We start from the raw sequence: 20424 nt of genomic DNA, 5'->3' as shown, positions 1-20424 counted from the left end.
TGGGGGCAGCCGGTAGGCCTGCCAGCAGAAAATATTTAACATCAACAGAGGAGCTTTATCCCTTATCAGCGCCATATGTCCTTGTTTTGTCTTTAACCGCTTCTGTCGGTCGGCACGTAGCCTCGCGATTCGCTCGCAAAAATAATTCCGTTCAGCGGGGGCCTCGTCTTGATCGCCGGTTTCTCCGCCGGGCCAAACGATGCAGTTCAGAAGGCATCGGCTTGTTGAAATAGAGAGGGATGAGGCTGGAATGGGGATGAACTTGTAGGGCGGAGGACAAAGGCTTCTCTCTGGGCAGGCCTCTACCTCCTGGATGCCCTGGAGAGGAGGGGCGAGTTGATGGGGGGGGGAGGAGGCGGCACAGTTTTTCGGCCCCCATCCTTCCTCCTGCCCCCCCCCCCATCCTTTTCTGGGCTTCCACTTCTTCTTTCCTTCTGGCCCATCCCCAGGTCATCTTTTTGGGGGGTTTTCCCTCCCTGTGGTTTTCTGATCGTTCTCCTCGGGTTTGGTTCCGTCCCTGAGGCTTGTGATGTGGCAGGGGTGAGAGAGAGAGAGAGAAAGAGAGGGAGGAAAAAAGGAAGGAAGAGAAGGAAAGACAGGGAAAAAGGAAGGAAGAGAAAGAAGATAAAAAGAAAGAAGCAGAAGAGGAAAAAAGGAAGGAAGGAAGAGAAAGGAAAAGGAAGAAAGAAGAAGAAAGAAAGGAAAAGGAAGAAAGGAAGGAAAAGGGGAAGGATGAGGAAGAAAGGAAGGAAAAAGGAAGAAAGAGAAGGAAAGAAAAAAGGAAGAAGAGAAAACAAGGAAGAAAGAGAAAGAAAGGAAAAAAAGAAGGAAAAAGGAAGGAAGAAAGGAAAAGGGAGAAAGGAAGAGAAGGAAGAAGGGAAAAAAGGGAAGAAATAAAGAAAAAGAAAAAAGAAAGAGAGGAAAAGGAAGGAGGAAATAAAGAGAAGGGAAAAGAAGGAAGGAAGAGAAAGAAAGGAAGGAAGGAAAAGGAAGAAAGAAGAAGAAAGGAAAAAGGAAGAAAGGAAGGAAAAAGGGAAAAAATGAGGAAGAAGGGAAGGAAAAAGGAAGAGAAGGAAAGAAAAAAGGAAGAAAAGAAAACAAGGAAGAAAGAGAAAGAAAGGAAAAAGGAAGGAAGAAAAGAAAAGGGAGAAAGAAAGGAAGAAGGGAAAAAGGGAAGAAATAAAGAGAAAGGAAAAAAGGAAGAAAGAAAGAGAGGAAACGGAAGGAGGAAATAAAGAGAAGGGAAAAGAAGGAAGGAAGAGAAAGAAAGGAAGGAAGGAAGGAAGGAAGGAAAAAGAAAGGAGGAAAGAGAAAGGAAGAGAAGAAAGGAAGAGAAAGAGAGGAAAAAGCAAGAAAGAGAAAGTAAAGGAAAAAGCAAGAAAGAGAAAGAAAGGAAAAAGCAAGAAAGAGAAAGGAAAAAGCAAGAAAGAGAAAGAAAGGAAAAGAAGGAAGAAAGGGAGAGAAAGAAAGGGAAAAAGGAAGAAAGAAAGAGAAGGAAAGGAAAAGAAGGAAGAAAGGGAGAGAAGGAAAGGGAAAAAGGAAGAAAGAAAGAGAAGGAAAGGAAAAGAAGGAAGCAAGGGAGAGAAGGAAAGGGAAAAAGGAAGAAAGAAAGAGAAGGAAAGGAAAAAAGGCAGAAAGCAAGGAGGGAGGTGCGTGTGCGCGCGCGTGCGGCTGCGGCCGGGAGGGGGCGCCCGCGGGGCCCCACGCTGCCAATGGGGGGCGCGGAGGGGGGAGGGGCGGGGAGGGGGAAGGGGCGGGGAGGGGAGGGGACAGGAGCGGCCGGGACTAGGCCAGGCAGCCCCCGCCCCGCCCCGCCCCGCCCCGCCCCGCCCTCCTTCCTTCCACGGCCCCAGCGTGCGGGGCCCCGGCAGGCGGGGCAGCGGCGGGCCGAGGATGAGGACGACGACGAGGAGCCGCAGCCGTTAGCGGGGCGGGGCGGGGCGGGGCGGGGGGGAGGCCCGGCCCCTCCCCTCCCCTCCCCGCCCGTGTCTCCCTGCCTGCCTGCCTCCCTCCCGCCCGCCCCTCTGCGGACGCCCGCGCCCCGCGCCCCGCTCCCCTACCGCAGCCGCTCGGCCGCGGGGCTCCGGGGGGGACGGCGGGACCCGCCCCGGACCCCGCAGAGCGCAGAGCGCGGCATCGCCCCCCCCGCCCCTCCGCCCCCTGCAGCGCCCCCTGCAGGACGACTCCCGCAGCGCCCCGGACCCGCCCCGCTCCCCGCAGCGCCCCCCGCAGGCCGGCCCCGTCCGCCCCCCCCCCCCCCCCCCCCCCCCCGGTGCAGAGCGCCCCCCGCCGGCCCCCGGGGCGGTGTGTGATGCGGCGCCCCCCGGGCGCGGGGCGTCCAGCGGCGCGGGGTCCCGAGGGGCGGCCCCGGGGGGGCCGGGGATGCGGGCGGCCGGAGACCCCCCTCCCGCGGCAGCGGCAGCGGCAGCGGCAGCGGCAGGAGACCCCGGAGACCGCTACCTCCAGACCTGCTTCTCCAGGGACAAAGTTTGCCTGTCGTTCGGCCTGTGGCTGCTGTCCGCGCTCTTCTGCACCGCCCAACACGCGCTGTAATTCTCCCCCCCGCCGCCCCCTGCTCCGCGATCTGCCCCGGCACGGGGGAGGGGAAGGGGGGGCGGGCCGGGGCAGGGGCTGCCGGGGGCCTCCCCTCTGTCCTTCCCCCTGGCCGGCCCTCCGTCCGTCCCTCTGTCCATCCCCCATCCATCCTTCTGTCCATCCCTCGTCCATCCTCCTGTCCCTCCCTCTGTCCCTCTGTCCCTCCCTCTGCCCGTCCCTCTGTTCCTCCCTCTGCCTGTCCCTCTGTCCATCCCTCTGTCCCTCCCCCTGTCCGTCCCTCTGTCCATCCCTCATCCATCCCTCTGTCCCGACCCTGTCCCTCCCTCTGTCCATCCTTCGTCCGCCCCTCTGTCCCTCCCTCTGTCCCTCCCTCTGTCCCTCCCTCTGTCCATCCCTCTGTCCCTCCCTCGTCCATCCCTCTGTCCGTCCCTCCATCCTTCCCTCTGCCTGTCCCTCTCTGTCCCTCCCCCGTCCCTTCCCCTGTCCCTCCCCCTGTCCTTCCCTCTGCCTGTCCGTCTGTCCCTCCCTCTGTTCCTCCCTCTGTCCTTCCCTCTGCCTCTGTCCATCCCTCCATCCTTCCCTCTGCCTCTGTCCATCCCTCCGTCCTTCCCTCGGCCTGTCCCTCTGCCTACCCCTCTGTCCTTCCCTCTGCCCGTTCCTCTGTCCGTCTCTCTGTCCCTCTGTCCATCCCTCTGTCCATCCCTCTGTCCTCCCTCTACCTGTCCCTCTGTCCGTCCCTCTGTCCTCCCTCTACCTGTCCCTCTGTCCGTCCATCTGTTCTTCCCTCTGCCTGTCCCTCCGTCCGTCCCTCTGTCCGTCCCTCCACCCCTCCCTCTGCCTGTCCCTCCGTCCGTCCCTCCGTCCCTCCCTCTGTTCCTCCCTCCGTCCGGCCCTCCGTCCGGCTGGCTGTGGTGGGAGGGAAGCCGAAGACGAACCCCCCAAGTTGCACGTTTTCCGACCGTGAGGTCTGCTACTAATGGTGCTTGTCGAGCGCTCGCCGGGTGCCGAGCGCTGTCCCGAGCCCCGGGGTAGGTAGGGGTCATCTGGTCGGACCCGGTCCCCGTCCCACACGGGGCTCGCGCTCTTCGTCCCCATCGTACAGAGGAGGGAACTGAGGCCCAGAGAGGCGAAGCGGCTTGCCCGAGGTCACACCGCAGATAGGTGGCGGAGGCGGGATTAGGATCCGTGACCTTCTGACTCCCAGGCCCCGGGCTCGATCCGCCACTCGGAGCCAGAACTAGAACCCGCGACCTTCGGACTCCCAGGCCCGTGCTCCGTCCGCTAAGCCGGGCCGCTTTTCCGGGGGTGCGACCCTGGGGCGGAGCCCCCCCCCCCCCCGTCCCCCCAGATGTACCCAGACTCGTTAGGGACCGTCGTTGGCGGACTTGAAGTTGGCATTTCAGGGACAGTAGCGTCAGACCGTTCCAGGACCCCCGGAGAGACCTTCCCCAGAGACGGGGCGGCGCCCGCCGAGGCGGTGTGCCATTTCGGTGCCGCCCGTAGAGGTGTCTTGGCTTCGTCTTTGGATCGGGGTTGGAAGGACGGGCGGGGTTTTGATGCTTCTCCCTCCCCAGACTGGTGGTTTCCTTCCGGAAATCGGAGATCCGGCTCCGGCTGCGGCCTGCCGGACAGGGGACGGAGGGCCGAGTTACGCCCTGGGCTCAGCTGCCCTCCTCGAGGCACGGGATGGAAGACGGACGACCGCTTGACGCGGCTGTCTCTGTCCCCCTCTGCCTCTGTCTGAGTGGCTTGGGGGGCCAGGAGGTGAATTTCACAAAGCTCTCTGGCCTGGGAGGGCGGGCCGGGTGGACGGCGCACCTCGCGTGCCCGTCTACGATGCCCTCGTTGTGGCGGCCCTGCCGCCCGTTTAGGTCCGCTTGGCTAGAGATGGCGGTTCTGTCGGCGGGCAAGTGTGAACGGCCTGGGAAAAGGCTGCCGTCCACAGTGGCGGCCTCGGTCCTTCTAATGGGGTCAGATGGAGGACTCCGTCTCCTCCGCCGACGACTCTAGGATTTGGGATGTAGAGGGGCTCTGTCCGTGACAGAGTGATCCTACCTTGATCGTGATCATCTTCCTCCAGCGGCTGTGGAGAGATTGTCAGCGCTGCTCCTGGAAGCAGCGTGGCCTAGGGGATAGAGCACGAGCTTGGGGTAGTCAGAAGGATCCGGGGTCTAAAACCAGCTCCTCCACTTGCCTGCTCTGTGACCTTGGCCACTTAACCTCTCTGGACCTCACTCCGAGCCCAGCGCGGGACGTGGATTGGGTCCAACCTGACGACCTTGTATCTTCCCCGGCGCTTAGAACAGTGCCTGGCGCACGGAAGGCGCTTAAGAGATATCGAACAGAGGGCGGCGGCAAGCAGCTCTAGCTCCGTGTCTCAGGTTATCAAAGTTGAAGTCCAGGGTGGCTGAGTGACCGAATCAAGATCGCGTACTGTGACGATGATAGGGCCAGGAATAGCATTCAGGTTTTTGAAGCTCTGCTGTGCGCAGACTCAACTCTGGGGTCGGAAACTACTTGACGGATGAAATGCGAGGGAAAATAGCCACGGGTTTTTCGGGCGCGGTGCGTGCCGCTCAGAGGTATTCGGTACGGTCGGTTCCGTTGTGACGCGGGCCGGGGAGGAGACGAGGGTTTTCCTCGGGGAACTCGGCTTCCGGAAAATTTGTGATTTACTACCGATCCCACGGGTGGTGCCGCGCTCACTCTTCCGGCCTCCCTCCGCCCGCCAAGTTCTATTCAGACACGCGTTGCCTGAAGAATGCTCCCTAATTCTGCCTTTCCATCCTCGTCAAAACTCTGAGCGAAAATGCTTGTTTGGACAAAACCGATCTTTTTTTTTTTTTTCAGCCTGGGCTACCAAAAGATTGACTGACATTCCGTCGTATTTATCGAGCGCTTACTGCGTGCAGAGCGCTGTATTAAGCACTTGGGAGAATACAGGACTGGAATAAACAGACCCATTCCCTGCCCACGACGAGCTTACAGTCTAGAGGGGGCGTACAGACTAAACGGTAGAGTCCTCGGCCACTGATAATGCCCCTGGCTGCTAACGCTGACTAAATAATAATAATAATGATGATATTTGTTAAGCGCTTACTCTGTGCCAAGCACTGTTCTAAGCGCTGGGGTAGATAGAGAGTAATCAGGTTGTCCCACGTGGGGTTCACAGTCTCATTCCCCATTTTACAGATGAGGTAGCTGACGCAAAGAGAAGTGAAGTGACTCGCTCAAAGTCACACAGCTGACAAGTGGCGGAGCGGGGATTAGAACCCACGACCTCTGACTCCCAAGTCCGGGCTTTTTCTTCTAAACCACGCTGCTTCTCAGTCTTCAGGAATAGGAGAAAGAAATTCCCTAAGGTTTCCCGGACCCCCTTTCCTAGGCGATGAATGGTTTAATTTTGAAGCAGACCAGGGTGATTATTGGAGATGGAACCATCATTAAACACTTGCTGTCCCCAGAAGTGGCCCAGAGCCTCAGTGAGGCAAGATCGTGTTGAGAGGAACAACAGATCTGGGTGGAACCATAAAAGAATCCAACTGGTTCAATCCCTTGCCTCCTGGCAGGGCAATAACTCAACCGATCAGGGCAAGGCCACGTCTATTCTTCTCTTAAAGATCTGCCAGGAGAGAGATTCCACCATCTCCCTCGTCCATTCTGGTATTTTATAGCTCTGATGGTGGAGGAAATCTTCCTTATGTCCAAATTACATTTTACCTACTTTGGCATAAACTCCATTTCCTTTCGCTCGGTCCTCAGGGATCATGGAGACCAAGAGGTGGGTGTCCTTCCCATAAAAAAATAAGTTTTTCTTGAAAAACAGTTAATAAGTGACCCCCTAGCATCCTTTGGTTAAACGACTCCAATTTTTTCCTCCTAGAGTCAACCAGTGGTATTTAACAACCTATTTTTCAACCCTTTATTCGTTTTTGTCACACTTCTCTGGACCCTTTTCGGTTTCTCTAAACTCTTTTGAAAGTGCAGCGATCCAAAACCGGGCACGGTTCTCTTAGGATTGGACCAAGATAAAGTAGAACCGGATTACTTCCCGATTTCCCAGACTCACGCTAGTTTTTGGGGGTAACAGCAATACATTGCTTACACTCAGCTTGTGATCAACTAGGACACCCCTCCCTCCCTTCCTCTCCCGGCTTTTTTTATGCTGTAGTCCTGCCTCTCTGGTTTTTCTCTATCCTTTATTTGGGTTGCTTATTTTTAGTTCCAAAATTCACTACTTTGCCCTTGTTCGCAGTGAGTTTCACCCCGTTTCTAACAGGACCATTTTTTTCAGTTGTCTAAGTCACTTTTTATCAAAATCAAGTGTTTGAAGTACAGATTGCTGATTTTTCCCCATTACTTGATGTTTTTTCATTGAGAGTGTAGCACTAATTCTGCCTCTGTGGTACATATTTAAAGGGAAACACGTTGCAAATACCCCATTATAGTTATCAGACTGGATTAAATGTGAATACTGTTCATTCATTCAATGAATTGTACAATTGTGCATTGTGTTGTACAATGCTCAGGATGTTCTAGGCACTGTTATAATGATAATGGTAACAGCAGTGCAAATTTTTAAAGTCATTCTAATTTTGGTATTTGTTAGGCACTTACTAGGGGTCAGGCACTGTTCTAAGGGCAGGGGTGGATACAAGTTAATCAGGTCAGACACAGTCCCTGTCCCACACAGGGCTCCCGGTCTAAGTAGTGACGGGCATTGAATTCCCATTTTGCAGTTGAGGAAACCGAGGCGCAGAGAATTTAGTGACTTGCCCAAGCTCACACGGTAGGCAACTGGCAGAGTCAGGATTAGAAACCATGTCCTCTGATTCCCAGGCCCAGGCTGTTTCCACTAGGCTAAGCTTCTCCCTCTTTGTATATCATGATAAAAGACCCTTAGGAGTGAAAAGGTGCCTGAAATGAAAATCAAAGTTTTACCTACGTTTCTCGGCAGAAAGTACCTTTTTTGAAGTCTAAGAAATTGGAGAGTGAAATTTAATGTGCAGGTGAGAGATTTTCATAGATTTGGCTCAAGTCTTGAGTTCAGCTGAAAAAGCCTTTGCCTGGAGTCTCAGTCACTCTATCATCTTATCATCCAGATGACACCTTTCTACTTGGGCTTTTTTTTTTCTTATTACAAGAAAGCTCAGCAGCTTTTTCGGTCACAGTATTAGTTGAAACGTCAGTGAGCTGTAGTGCATTAACTTGTTTTTCTAACTCTCCTGTTTTGCTTTCGAGAAAAACAACAAATATCCGAATCAGGGATTGTTAAAACAAATTCTTCCTCACTTTTGTTTTTTAAATGGAGTTTGTAGAGCGCTTACTGCGTGTCAAGCACTGTTCTAACGCTGGAGTAGAACAGGTTAATCAGTCCGGATAAAGTCCCCGGGCCTCACAGTCTAAATAGGAGGGAGAGCAGGTATTGAATCGCCATTTTGCAGTCGAAGGAACTGAAGCACAGAGAAGACTAATGACTTACCCAAGGTCACGCAGCAGGCAAGTGGCAGAGCCGGGGTTAGAACCCAGGTTCTCTAGCTCTCGGGCTTATCCACAAGGTCACGTTGGTCAGAACTGGAAAATGAATTCCTCCGAATTAGAGCGGTGATGAGATCTGGCAGCTAAAGGCCTGAGCAGAAATTTGTATTCAACTTCTACCACTGAGCGACAGCCTCTTTGGATAAGTGACTTTTACCTCTTGTCTGCCCTCTCTTCCATCTGCTTTGGGAAGAAGTTTGTCAAGTGACCCGAGAATTTTTGCTGAAAGATGTTTCATGGCATTCGGCGTGTCATCGGGGATGCGGCTGTGGGTTTTAGAGAAGCAGCGTGGCTGAGCGGAAGGAGCCTGGGCTTGGGAGTCAGGGGTCATGGGTTCGAATCCTGGCTCTGTCACTTGTCAGCTGTGTGACTGTGGGCGAGTCACTTCACTTCTTTGTGCCTCAGTTACCTCATCTGTAAAATGGGGATTAAGACCGTGAACCTCACGTGGGACAACCTGATTACCCTGTATACTCCAGCGCTAAGAACAGTGCTCTGCACATAGTAAGTGCTTAACAAATACCAACATTATTATTATTTTGTGTCCCAGGTTGAGAGCAGTTGATTAATGTTCCTCCTGTCTATCTGGCCCCAGGTTCTCCTGATGTGTAAAGGGAGGCCAGAGTGGTATCTGGGGTCCAGCACAGGCCATCCTTATCCAGACCCCCTTCCCGAGCTGCCACGGGCGACAGTCGACAGTCTCTCACTCACTCTCTCTGTCTCTCACACTCTCTCGCTCTCGTGCTGTCTCTCATTCTCTCTCAGATAGTTTTGGGGTGAGGGCTCAAGGGCTGCTCAGTAGCCAGAGATGGGATAACGGTTGCTATGGATTCCTTTCTGCATCCATTTGTCCGCTGTGTCCCAGACAAGGACCACACACACTCCCACCTTTCGTTCTCCTTCCCCCTTGCCAGTCAATCAATCGTATTTATTGAGGGCTTACTGTGTGCAGCGCACTGCACTAAGCACTTGGGAGAGTACAACGTAACTATGTAACAGACACATTCTCTGCCCACAGTGAGCTTACAGTCTAGAGGGAGAGACAGATATTAGTATAAATCAATAACTTATAGATATGGTCATAAGTGCTGGGGGCTGGGAGAGGGGGTGAATAAAAGGAGCAAGTCAGAGTGACACAGGAGGGAGTGGGAGAAGAGGAAAAGAGTGCTTAATCAGGAGAGGCCTCTTGGAGGAGGTGTGTTTTTCATAAGGCTTCGAAGGGAGGAGAGTAGTTGTCTGTCACATATGAGGGAGGGTGTGCAGGTCATGGGGGAGAGGTCGGCAGTGAAATAGACGAGATAGAGGTACAGTAAGAAAGTTGGGTTTAGGTGCGCAAAGTGTGTGGGCTGCGTTGTGGTGGGAGAGTAGCGAGGAGAGGTAAGAGAGGGCAAGGTGATTGAGTGCTTTAAAGCTGTTAAGGAATTTCTGTTTGATGCCGAGGTGGAGGGGCAACCAGTGGAGGTTCTTGAGGAGTGGGAAAACATGGCCCGAACGTTTTATTAATAATAATAATAATGTTGGTATTTGTTAAGCGCTTACTATGTGCCAAGCACTGTTGTAAGCGCTGGGGTAGATACAAGGTCATCAGGTTGTCCCACGTGGGGCTCACAGTCTTCATCCCCATTTTCCAGATGAGGGAACTGAGGCCCAGGGAAGTGAAGTGACTTGCCCAGAGTCACACAGCTGACAGGCAGCGGAGCCGGGATTCGAACCCATGACCTCTATCGTGGTCACTCCCTCTTCTGACCCTCTCCCTAGCCACCAAGAATTCACACACGCATTGGCAACGAGAAAGCTCAGATTAGCAAGTGAGACAGACTTTCAAAATCTTCCGTTTTTCTTCTCTTCTGTGTCTTTGTAGGCTTTTCTACTTGAGATGCGGAAAGAACTCCAGGCCGGACAGGTCTGTTCTTGGTGTTATTTACTGCTTTGCGGGCAGTCTGTGCAACACAACTGGAGCTCTTCTTTGCAAGCAACTCCCTATCCAGGTAAGTGCTCCAAGAAAGGACCTTTGGTCTGTGCGAGGAGTTTTGCGTTGTCAGTGGGGTGTGGAATTTAAAGGTTTAAAAAATGCGTTACTTGGTTGGATACTTAATGGGATTTGGGGGAAAAGTTGACTTTAAATTTCAAAAATTCTGGTTTCATTTTAACTTTCATTTTTATTGTTCAAAACAATACCAATGGCAAGTTTTCCTTTGGCAATAGAGCTCCTTTCCACCACTTGCAAATGATACCAACGGCTAAACAAGCACCTTGACGTCGTAACCTCCGGGACGCTCTGTCCGATTTCTTTTTCTTCTCCCCAAGTCATACCTTTTCATCTGCCATCTCCACGCTTTTGCACACCCCGAGTATGTATACGCTCCCAACTACACATAGCACTTTTGTGCCACCTTACCTACCGTATTCTTTAAGCACTTACTCATCCACATATCCATTTTCTCCTTCTCTTTTTTCCTCCTGTGGTGCTTGTTTGCATCAGTCGATCAATCATATTTATTCGGCGCTTACTGTGTGCAGAGCACTGTATAGAGTGTTTGGGAGAGTACGGCACCATGATATAACAGAGTCGGTAGCCATACTCCCTGCCCACAGCGAGATTACGGTCTAGAGGAGGAGAAGTCAATCAATAATACTTATTGGGCACCTACTGTATGCAGAGCACTGTACTACACACTTGGGAGAGTACAGGTAGAGCTAGAAGATGCAATCCCGGCTCTAAAGGACTTTGTAATCTTAAAGAGGAACTAGACAAAGAATAATTTACAAACAGGAGGAAGAGAAGACTGAAAAAGTGGCCAAGTGCTAATATTCAATAGTATTTATTAAGCGCTTACTAGGTGCAGAGCACTGTTCTAAGCGCTTGGAATGTACAATTCTGCAACAGATAGAGGCAATCCCTGCCAGTGATGGGCTCAGTCATAGTAGGAGTAATAGCGTTTATTGAATGCCCACTGGAAATCAATATGCAGGAAAGTGCTCATCAGAGCCCAGCCCACAAAAGAGAGGTCAGGGATCGCTCCGTTGGAGTGAAGCTACGAGGTTTGTTGTGTCCATCGTAATTCTGTATACGACCAAGGGCAGACTGAGTATAAAAGGGGCTGGTTGCTATTTTCAAGTGGGTCGTCTCAGTGGAGAGCTGGTTGATAGGAGCTGGCTGGCTGTTTGGGGTGTCACCTCTTGTCAATGGAAAGCCGCATCTCCGTAAGGCCCCGGTAGGACCTGTTCACGTTAAAGGATTAATGGCGGATAAATTCGACAGAACCTCATCTGTGACCGCTTCCTGCCCAATTTGACTAGACCACCGAGGCTCGCCACTGGACCGAAAGTCCTCCGTATTCACCGCAAGTTGCAGCAACTTCATTCGATTCGTTCAGTCGTATTTATTGAGCGCTTACCGTGTGCAGAGCACTGTATTAAGTGCTTGGGAGAGGGCAATATTACAATAAACAGACACATTCCAAACTCTTCCCTCCACGTTGACTTTGCACTTGGGTGTGTACCCCTTAAGCACTCTGATACTCACCTCAGCCCCACAGAATCAATCAGTGGTATTTACTGAATGCTTACTGTGTGAAAGGCACTGTACTAAGCCCTTGGGAAAGTGCAGCACAACAAGGTAACAGAAACATCCCTGGCACACACAATGAGCTTACAGTCTCTTATGTAAATATCCTGATACTCATTTCCCCAATCTGTAATTTATTTTAACATCTCTCTCCCATTCCCGTTGTGGGCAGGGATCAGGTCTACCAACTCTGTTGTTCTCCTAGCTTTTAGCACAGTGCTCTCCCCTCAGTAAATACTCATTTAATACCATAGATGGATTCGATACCGCAAGCCCAGGCCCAGTCAAAAATGTATGCCTCTCATGGTTGATTTTGAGGGGAGGGTCTTATTTTGGAGTAAAAAGAATAGCAGTACTCTCACAAGAGCTTAGGAAAACTGACGATAGGTAGCAGGTACCCAAAATAACTCCAGGCTCCTGACCAAAGAGGAGGAAGAAAATGGCTCAGAAAAAAATATATACCTAATGGTGCATTTTAAAATGTTCAAACTTTTCAAATAGTATACTTCAAAGTTTGCATTAGTTCTATTGATGACTGTAGTGATATTCATAATTCATCATGTAAAAACTCTAAATTCTCTGAAGTTGATGGTGGCAGAATTAGGATGGATTTGGAAATGAGCTCAAGTTCATTTTGGCAGGGAAAATAGTAAAAAAGTAAAAAAAAGTTTTTCTAAATTAAACTTTCAGATTTTTTGTGCTTTTTTTTCATGGTGCCTGTTGAGCACTTACTATGTGTTAAAAAGTATTCGAAGTGCTAAGGTACAAGTTAATTAGCTCAGACACAGTCTCTGTCTCGCATGGGGTTTACAGTCAAAGCAGGAGGGAGAACAGTTTACAATTCCCTATTTTACAGTTGAGGAAACTGAGGCATGGAGCAGTTAAGTGATTTGCCCAAAATCACTCAGCAAGCAGTTGGCAGAGCCAGGTTCAGAACCTAGGTCCTGTAAATTTCACGCCTGTGTTCTTTCCACTAAACTGTGCTGTTTAAACTCTTATAAGAAATCGAAAAACAGAAATCGGATTAAATCAAATACAACCCAAAAAATCCATTCCCTAAAACTGACCATTTTTTCCCCTGTTTTTGTAAGTGGTGTAAACACTCTAACCTTGGTGATTTCAAAAAAATGGTTTAGAACACTATCAAAGCTGATTTTAATGGCCGCCTCCTGATGAACTTGGAAGTCAGTTCCTGGGGCAGTAATTATTGTAAAATGACTTGTGTACATGTGTTACCGTTTATACACGTAATAAAGAATGGCAGTCTATATCTTTTTTGCCTAAGTTGTCAATAGCAGGTGATACATAATAGCCAATTCAAACCCAGTAGGGTTAGTACAACCCAAACAAGCCTTTTTCAGGTTAGCGCTAATTAATTTTAATGCAGGTGTTTCTTACACTGAACTTCTTAGAGATACAAAATTTACTTGCTAAAGCACCTCCCTTCCCTCCCTTTGAAATATAGATTTGTACATTCCAAAGGCTTAGTACAGTGTTCTGCACATAGTAAAGCGCTCAATAAATACTATTGAATGAATGGTGAAATGTATTGCAGTGTATAATTGGATAATAGTGTATAATTTAGATAATGCCTTATTGCTGAATAGGATGTGAAAGATAATAAAATATATTCTTGAAAAGTAAATATATATGCAATTAACTATCTAATTCAAAATCTTATATTACTGTTCATATTCACATTGCTATTTTTTCATGTAACTATTGTCCCTTTCATTATTAATACTACTACTACTAATAATAAGAACTGTGGGTTTTGCTAAGCATTTAGTAGATACCAAGTACTGTGCTAATATTCTAATGACAATCAAATTAGATCAGATATAGCTCCTGTCCCAAATGGGACTCACAGTCTAAGAAGAGAGAACGTGTATCTAATCCTCATATTACAGATGAGGAAACTGCGACACAGAGAAGTTAAGTGACTTGCCCAAGGTCACGCACCAAAGTCCAGTGGCAGAGCTGGGATTAGAACCCAGATCTCCTGACTCCCTGTCCTATGCTCTTTCTGTTGCTCTGGTCACTATTTTTGATCTCGAAAATGCAGTAACTTTACGTTATTTCCTATGGAAAACTATCCTTGATTAAGCGTTCTTTGGCTTAACAGACTATTTTCATGGAACCACCTAAGAATACCAGTGGGGGAAGTTGTGTAGAGCCACCTCGGCAGGATTTCTCAGCAAACAATTTTCAGTCTCTGTCTCTCCCCCCGGCTGCAGCCCGAGCTGAGGCTTGCATTATCCCAGTCCCAATTTCAGTACTGTGCTGGGCTCGTGTTAGAGAATTTCAGTAGTGGAGAAATAAGTTCAAGAAACACTCACAAGGAGGAATGCTAGCAAATTAAATGAGGTGAATTGGCAGGAGAATAAAGCGTGTCATTAATATTTGGAAACTGTGACAGAGGCTTAGGCCGTTGGTATCTCCACCCACCGTCCGGAGAATTACGGCGAGACGGACGTGCTTTCTTCACATTTGACCAGCCTTCGGCCACCGAGGGTCACCGGGATTGGTGGATGTTTTGGCATTCCGTTGGCCCTAAAACCGGCAGACCGTTCAGTTGGAAAATCAGGCCTGCCGAAAGGACTGAATTATTTTCTCTGTCGTGTCTTGTTCAGGCAAGAGGCCTGGGCTGGAGCACAGTATAAATGGAAGACTCCCCATATAGAGAATGGATTAAACAACCAATGGAAAATTTACTGAAAAGGACCTTGATCACCTCCACACCCAACAGCCCCCAAATACTGCCAGTGAATTGGGTATTTCCAGTTTTCATTTCCCCCTTTTCCATCTCAGTCAATGAAACAATGGTATTTATTGAGCATTTACCCTGTGCAGAGCGCTGTCCCAAGTGCTTGGGAGAGTACAGTACAACAGAGTCGGTAGACATGTTCCCTACCCACAAGGAGCTTCGCCCCCATCTAGACTGTAAGCCCGGTGTGGGATTGTGGCTCTTTATTGTTGAATTGGACCTTCTAAGTGTTTAGTACAGTGCTCTGACTAGAGTAAGCGCTCAATAAATAAAATTGAATGAATGAATGAATGAATGAGCCTACGGTCTACAGGAAAAGATGGACATTAAAATAGTTTATGGATAGGGGACATAGTAATAATAATAAAGCTGGTATTTGTTAAGTGCTTAGTATGGGCCAAGCACTGTTCTACTGTGTGCTTCTGCACACAGTAAGGGCTCGGTAAATACGATTGAATGAATTGAATGAAATAGTAGAAAGTAAGAATATTAACATAAGGACTGGTAGGCTGGGGTGAGTATCAAAGTGTCAAGGGGTACACGGCCAAGAGCGTAGTCAATGCGAACTGGAGAGCAAATAGGGGAAGTAAAAGGCTTAATCTGGGAGGGCCTCTTGGAGGAGATGTGATTTTTAGGAGGGTTTTCTCCTTCAAACTACACATACACACTACGCAGACTACACATACACATCCATACGTTACCTCAGTCTCGCCTGGCTTGCCACCATGGCTTTGCTCATGTACTTCCTCTGGCTTGGAACTCCCTTCCCTTCATATAATAATGTTGGTATTTGTTAAGCGCTTACAAGTGCCGAGTACTGTTCTAAGCGCTGGAGGAGATACAGGAGAATCAGGTTGTCCCACGTGGGGCTCACATTTTAATGAGATGTTCTTCCCCTTGACTCTATTTATTGCCATTGTTCTTGTCTGCCCGTCTCCCCCGATTAGACCGTAAACCCGTCAGAGGGCAGGGACTGTATCTGTTGCCGATTTGTACATTCCAAGCGCTTAGTACAGTGCTCTGCACATAGTACGCGCTCAATAAATACTATTGAATGAATGAGTGAATCCGACAGGCAGCCACTTCCCCAACTTTCAAATCCCTATTAAAATTCCAGCTCTTCCTCCAAGCCTTCCCCGAGCTCCCATTTCCCCATTCACCTTCCTCTCGGTGTCACCTACGCATTTGTACCCCTTAAACACTTTGCTCTCCAGCTCCGCTGCTCTTATATTCTTATACTTTGTCATTCCTTCAATCCTATTTATTGAGCGTCTCCCCTATATATGTAATTCGTTATAAGGTCTGTCTGCCCCTACTAGATCGTAAGTTTCTTGAGGGCAGGGATCATATCTACCAACTCTTTTGGAGTGTATTCTCCCAAAAGCACAGTACAGTTCCAAGAGCTTGACCCAGTAGAAAGAGCTCAGGGCCGGGAGTTGGGGGACGTGGTTCAGTGGAAAGAGCCCGGGATTGGGTTCGAATCCCAGCTCTGCCACCTGTCAACTGTGTGACTGTGGGCAAGTCACTTATCTTCTGTGCCTCAGTGACCTCATCTGTAAAATGGGGATGAAGACTGTGAGCCTCACTTGGGACAACCTGATTACCCTGTATCTACCCCAATGCTTAGAACAGTGCTCTGCACATAGTAAGAGCTTAACAAATACCAACATTATTATGATTATTCTAATCCTGGTTCTGCCGCTTGCCTGCTGTGTGACTTTAGGTAAGCCGCTTGATCTCTCAGTGCCTCAGTTTCTCCCCTTCTTAGACTGGGAGTGCCGTGTCGGATAGGGACACTGTGTTTGTTTTTCACCCTGATTATGTTGTATCTACCCTGGTGCTAGGCACATGGTAAGGGCTCAACATATACCACCATTATTAGTATAGTGCTGTGCACACGGTGAGTGCTCAATCATTTCCATTGATCGGTTAATTCATACCACAGTGCTCTGGACACATTAAGTGTTTATTAAAGAAACAGCGTAGCTTAGTGGAAAGAGCATGGGCTTGAGAGTTAGAGGAACTGGTTTCTAACACTGTCTCTGCCAACTGCTTACTGTTTGACCTTGGGCAAGTTGCTTAACTCCTCTGTGCCTCAGTTTCCTCAACTGTAAAATGGGGATCATCAAATCCTACTCCCTCCTACTTAAACTGCGAATCCCCTGTGGGACAGGGGCTGGGTCTATTCATTCATTCATTCAATAGTATTTATTGAGCCCTTACTGTGTGCAGAGCACTGTACTCAGCGCTTGAAGAGTACAATTGGGCAACAAATAGAGACAATCCCTACCCAGAAACGGGCTCACAGTCTATCCTGATATACTTGTATTCATTCAATAGTATTTATTGAGCGCTTACTTATGTGCAGAGCACTGTACTAAGCGCTTGGAATGTACAAATCGGTTACAGATACAGTCCCTGCCCTTTGATGGGCGCACGGTCTAATCGGGGGAGACAGACAGAACAGTGGCAATAAATAGAATCAAGAGGAAGAACATCTCATTAAAACAATAGCAAATAAATAGAATCAAGGTGATGTACATCTCATTAACAAAATAAATAGGGTAATGAAGATATCTACCCCAGCTCTTAGAAAAGAGTTTAAGACCTAGTAACTGCTTAACAAATACTGCGAAAAATTGTTTTATTGATTGATATACACAGGGTTAACTCATGCTGACCTAGAAATCCACAATCAATCAATCAGTGGTATTTATTGAGTGCTTATTGTGTGGGGTGCTAAGCGCTTGGTAGGGTACAATGAAGTTGACACAATTCCTGCCCTCAGGGATTTTGCAGTCTAAGGGAAACTCTACCCGGGCTAAACCCATCTCATCATCATCATCATCATAATAACAATACTTGTGGTAATTGTTAGGCGCTTACTATGTGCCAGACGCTGTACTAAGCGCTGGGATGGATACGAGCCTATCAGGTTGGACACAGTCCCTAACCCACATGGGGTTCACAGTCTTAATCAGCTTCTATTTAAGTGACACTTGTCCCCAACTCAAAAAAATCTCTTCCTGTTGGGAACTCCCGACCTGAAACCTGAATACTAGTCACACATATCCAGCTGTCCGGAACACGGCCTTTTCCAGATCACCTAACAGATGCCTTCAGTGTCGGAGAATGTTTTGCATCTCCTGTTTCCCTCTAACATTCAAGTCACTAAAGGGGAGTGTCTCCCGTGGCTGTAAAGGGAGACGGCACCATGTGGGAGAGTAATTCAACACCTTCTCCTTGAGGATGATGGAATGGATCAGAAGCCTAGACAACCTCGGCCTAGGGGCAAGAGAGTGGGCTTGGGGGTCAGGGGGTTTGGGTTCTAGTCCTGACTCCGCCATTTGTCTGCTGAGTGACCCGGGACAAATCACTTCACTTCTCTGTGCCTCGGTTACCTCATCTGTAAAATGGGGATTAAGAGCGTGAGCCCCATGTGGGACAATGATTGTGTCCAAGTTGACTGCCTTGTATCTACCCCGGTGCTTAGAACAGTGCTTGGCACATAATAATAATAATGATAATGATGGTATTTGTTAAGCGCTTACTATGAGCCAAGCACTATTCTAAGCGCTGGGGGGGATACAAGGTAATCAGGTTGTCCCACGTGGGGCTCACAGTCTTAATCCCCATTTTACAGATGGGGTAGCTGAGGCACAGAGAAGTGAAATGACTTGATCAAAGTCACACAGTTGAGAAGTGGCAGAGTCAGGATTAGACCCCATGTGCTCTGACTCCCAAGCCCCTGCTCTTTCCACTAAGCCATGCTGCTTTTCTGAGCAATTAACAAAGAGCTTAATAATAATAATAATAATAGTAATAATAATAATAAACTGGTGGCCAACAACACGATTGTCATGTAAACAGCACTGCTGTTACAGCACTTGACCGTATCCACCGTTTTGTGAGCCACATCCAGGAAGTCGCAGACAATTCCAGATTACAAAAAATGAAGGCAAACATTTTCGATGGATTGGGGTCTCTAACAATCTCTGACTCAATTCTGTGTTAAACTGTGGGTAGTTTGCTCAATCTCTAGTCTTTTAGCTTCCAGTGGGTTTTCACTAAATATTTGTTGAATGACTGTCGACCGATAATGTTAGCCTCTCAAGTTGTGAGAAATGACTGGATATGTTTCCTGGAGTACTAGAGCGTTTCTGAGAAGCAGCGGGGCCTAATGGAAAGAGTATGGGCCTAGGAGTCGGAGGCCCTGGTTTCTAATCCTGGATTCCGCCCATTGTCTGCTGTGTGACCTTGATCAAACCGCTTACCTTCTCGGTGTTTCAGTTTCCTCATCTGTAAAATGAGGATTGAGACTGTGAGCCCCATATGGGAAGGGACTGCATCCAACCTGAGTAGCTTGTATCCAGCCCAGCACTTAGTACGGTGCCTGGCACATAGTAAGTGCTTTTAGCAAATACCATAAAAAAGAGAAACGCTCCCAATATTAATTTCACAGTCCTCACCTGTCATGCTTCTGGTCAAGCACCTTAAGAAGGAGACGAATCCCAGAGAATTAATTCCTGAAAGTTGATTACCAGTCCTGGGATGAAAGGGGCTTGCCTTGAAAAGAAGTATCTACCCTTGATAGAATTCCACCTTTTCTATTTTATTTTTTTTTGCAGGTTTTCACCGGTGCTTATCTGGCAGCCACAGATGTCCTGAACTTTCTATTGATCCTTTTTCCTCTCTGTGGCTCCAAATTCAAGCCTAAGGCAGGTGAGTGATTGGAGGGAAATCAGCTCATCAAGTGTAGGGGAATGTCAGTTTGTCATCTAAGCTAGAGGAATATTGTCTAATCTTTACGGGGTCACAAAGGAGATCCATCAGAGAGGGAAAAGCAGGCATCCTTATGCAGTCTTTCCTCCTAAGGCTAACTTTAGCTCCAGGGTTTGTCCGATGTGCTGTAGAAGTATATGGCTGCTATGGCTTAGATTTCCTTGAGAGCTAGTCACATGAGCGCTAAATAAGATCCAATACCTCACTCTCCCTCCAAGTTCACACTGTCCCACAGTCTGCTTCCCCATCACCTTCCCAAGCTGTTCAGAATGATTTGCTCTTGTCAGAACCTCCAACCGTTACCCTTCAAGATCTCTAATTGTTACCCACCTCTCAATGTCCCTGCCATTGGATCGTATATTCAATCAGTCAGTCAGTCAGTGGTATTTATCGTGTACTTACTGTGTGCAGAGCACTGTACCAAACTTTGGCCAGAGTATAGTATAATAGAGTTGGTAGACATGATCCCTGTCCACAAGGAGCTTACAGTCTAAAGGGGGGTACAGACATTAAAATACATTACAGATAGAATTGAGAGAGTTTGTTTATTGTTATATTGTACTCTCCCAAGCGCTTAGTACAGTGCTCTGCACACAGTAAGCACTCGAAAAATACTACTGAATGAATGACTCTAAGTGCTGTGAGACTTGGGATGGGGTGAATATCAAGCTTTTAAGTAATACAGATAAAAGTGCGTAAGTGACGCAGGGGAGATGGTAAGTCAGGGAAGGCCTCTTGATTTTAGGATTTTAGGCCTCTTGATTTATATTTAAAAATATAAAATGCTTCCTGAGTTTCTTCTATTTTTTTTGTATAACCCCCCAGTACTCCACACTGAGTCATTCTCAAACAATAATGACGATGATGATGCTGAAGAGAAAAAACTAGGGAAATGTGACTTTAAAACAGAAAGTGCTACATGCACGTTCTGTGTAGCAGTCCCTAAACAATTCCAAGTTAATCTTTAAGGCAGGTTTTTGAAATTGACTCAGCCTCTCGATTGTTCTCCAACTAAGGGCCAGGGACGACCAACAAATAAGACTAAAGGGGAGAAGAGTCTGGGAAATGGAAGACTGGGCAGATCATTTAAGCGGGGAATAAAGAATTAGGACAAAGAGGTAAGAAAAGTGAGAGTTGGAGAAGGACAGATAGGAGAACAGGAAATTAAAGAGGCTGTGGTGAGTAAATGAGTTCTCTTTTGTTCCATCTAAAA

The 20424-nt window shown here is 48.4% G+C and overlaps 1 protein-coding gene across 1 annotated transcript in view; it reads left to right on the top strand.

Annotated features, from left to right (window-relative positions):
• The first annotated feature begins 2382 nt into the window (after positions 1 to 2382).
• The window catches only part of TMEM44 (transmembrane protein 44), a 47132-nt gene continuing 29090 nt past the window's right edge, over positions 2383 to 20424 (top strand). The window contains exons 1-3 of the mRNA XM_029069641.1: positions 2383 to 2549; positions 9956 to 10082; positions 19058 to 19151. Of these exons, the coding sequence (XP_028925474.1) occupies positions 2383 to 2549; positions 9956 to 10082; positions 19058 to 19151 (388 nt within the window). The remainder of the gene's footprint in view (positions 2550 to 9955; positions 10083 to 19057; positions 19152 to 20424) is intronic.

Source organism: Ornithorhynchus anatinus, chromosome 7 (assembly GCF_004115215.2).
Source record: "Ornithorhynchus anatinus isolate Pmale09 chromosome 7, mOrnAna1.pri.v4, whole genome shotgun sequence".
Taxonomy (NCBI): Eukaryota; Metazoa; Chordata; class Mammalia; order Monotremata; family Ornithorhynchidae; genus Ornithorhynchus; species Ornithorhynchus anatinus.
The sequence above is the reverse complement of the archived record's forward strand: the minus strand, read 5'-3'. Positions and strand labels throughout refer to the sequence as shown.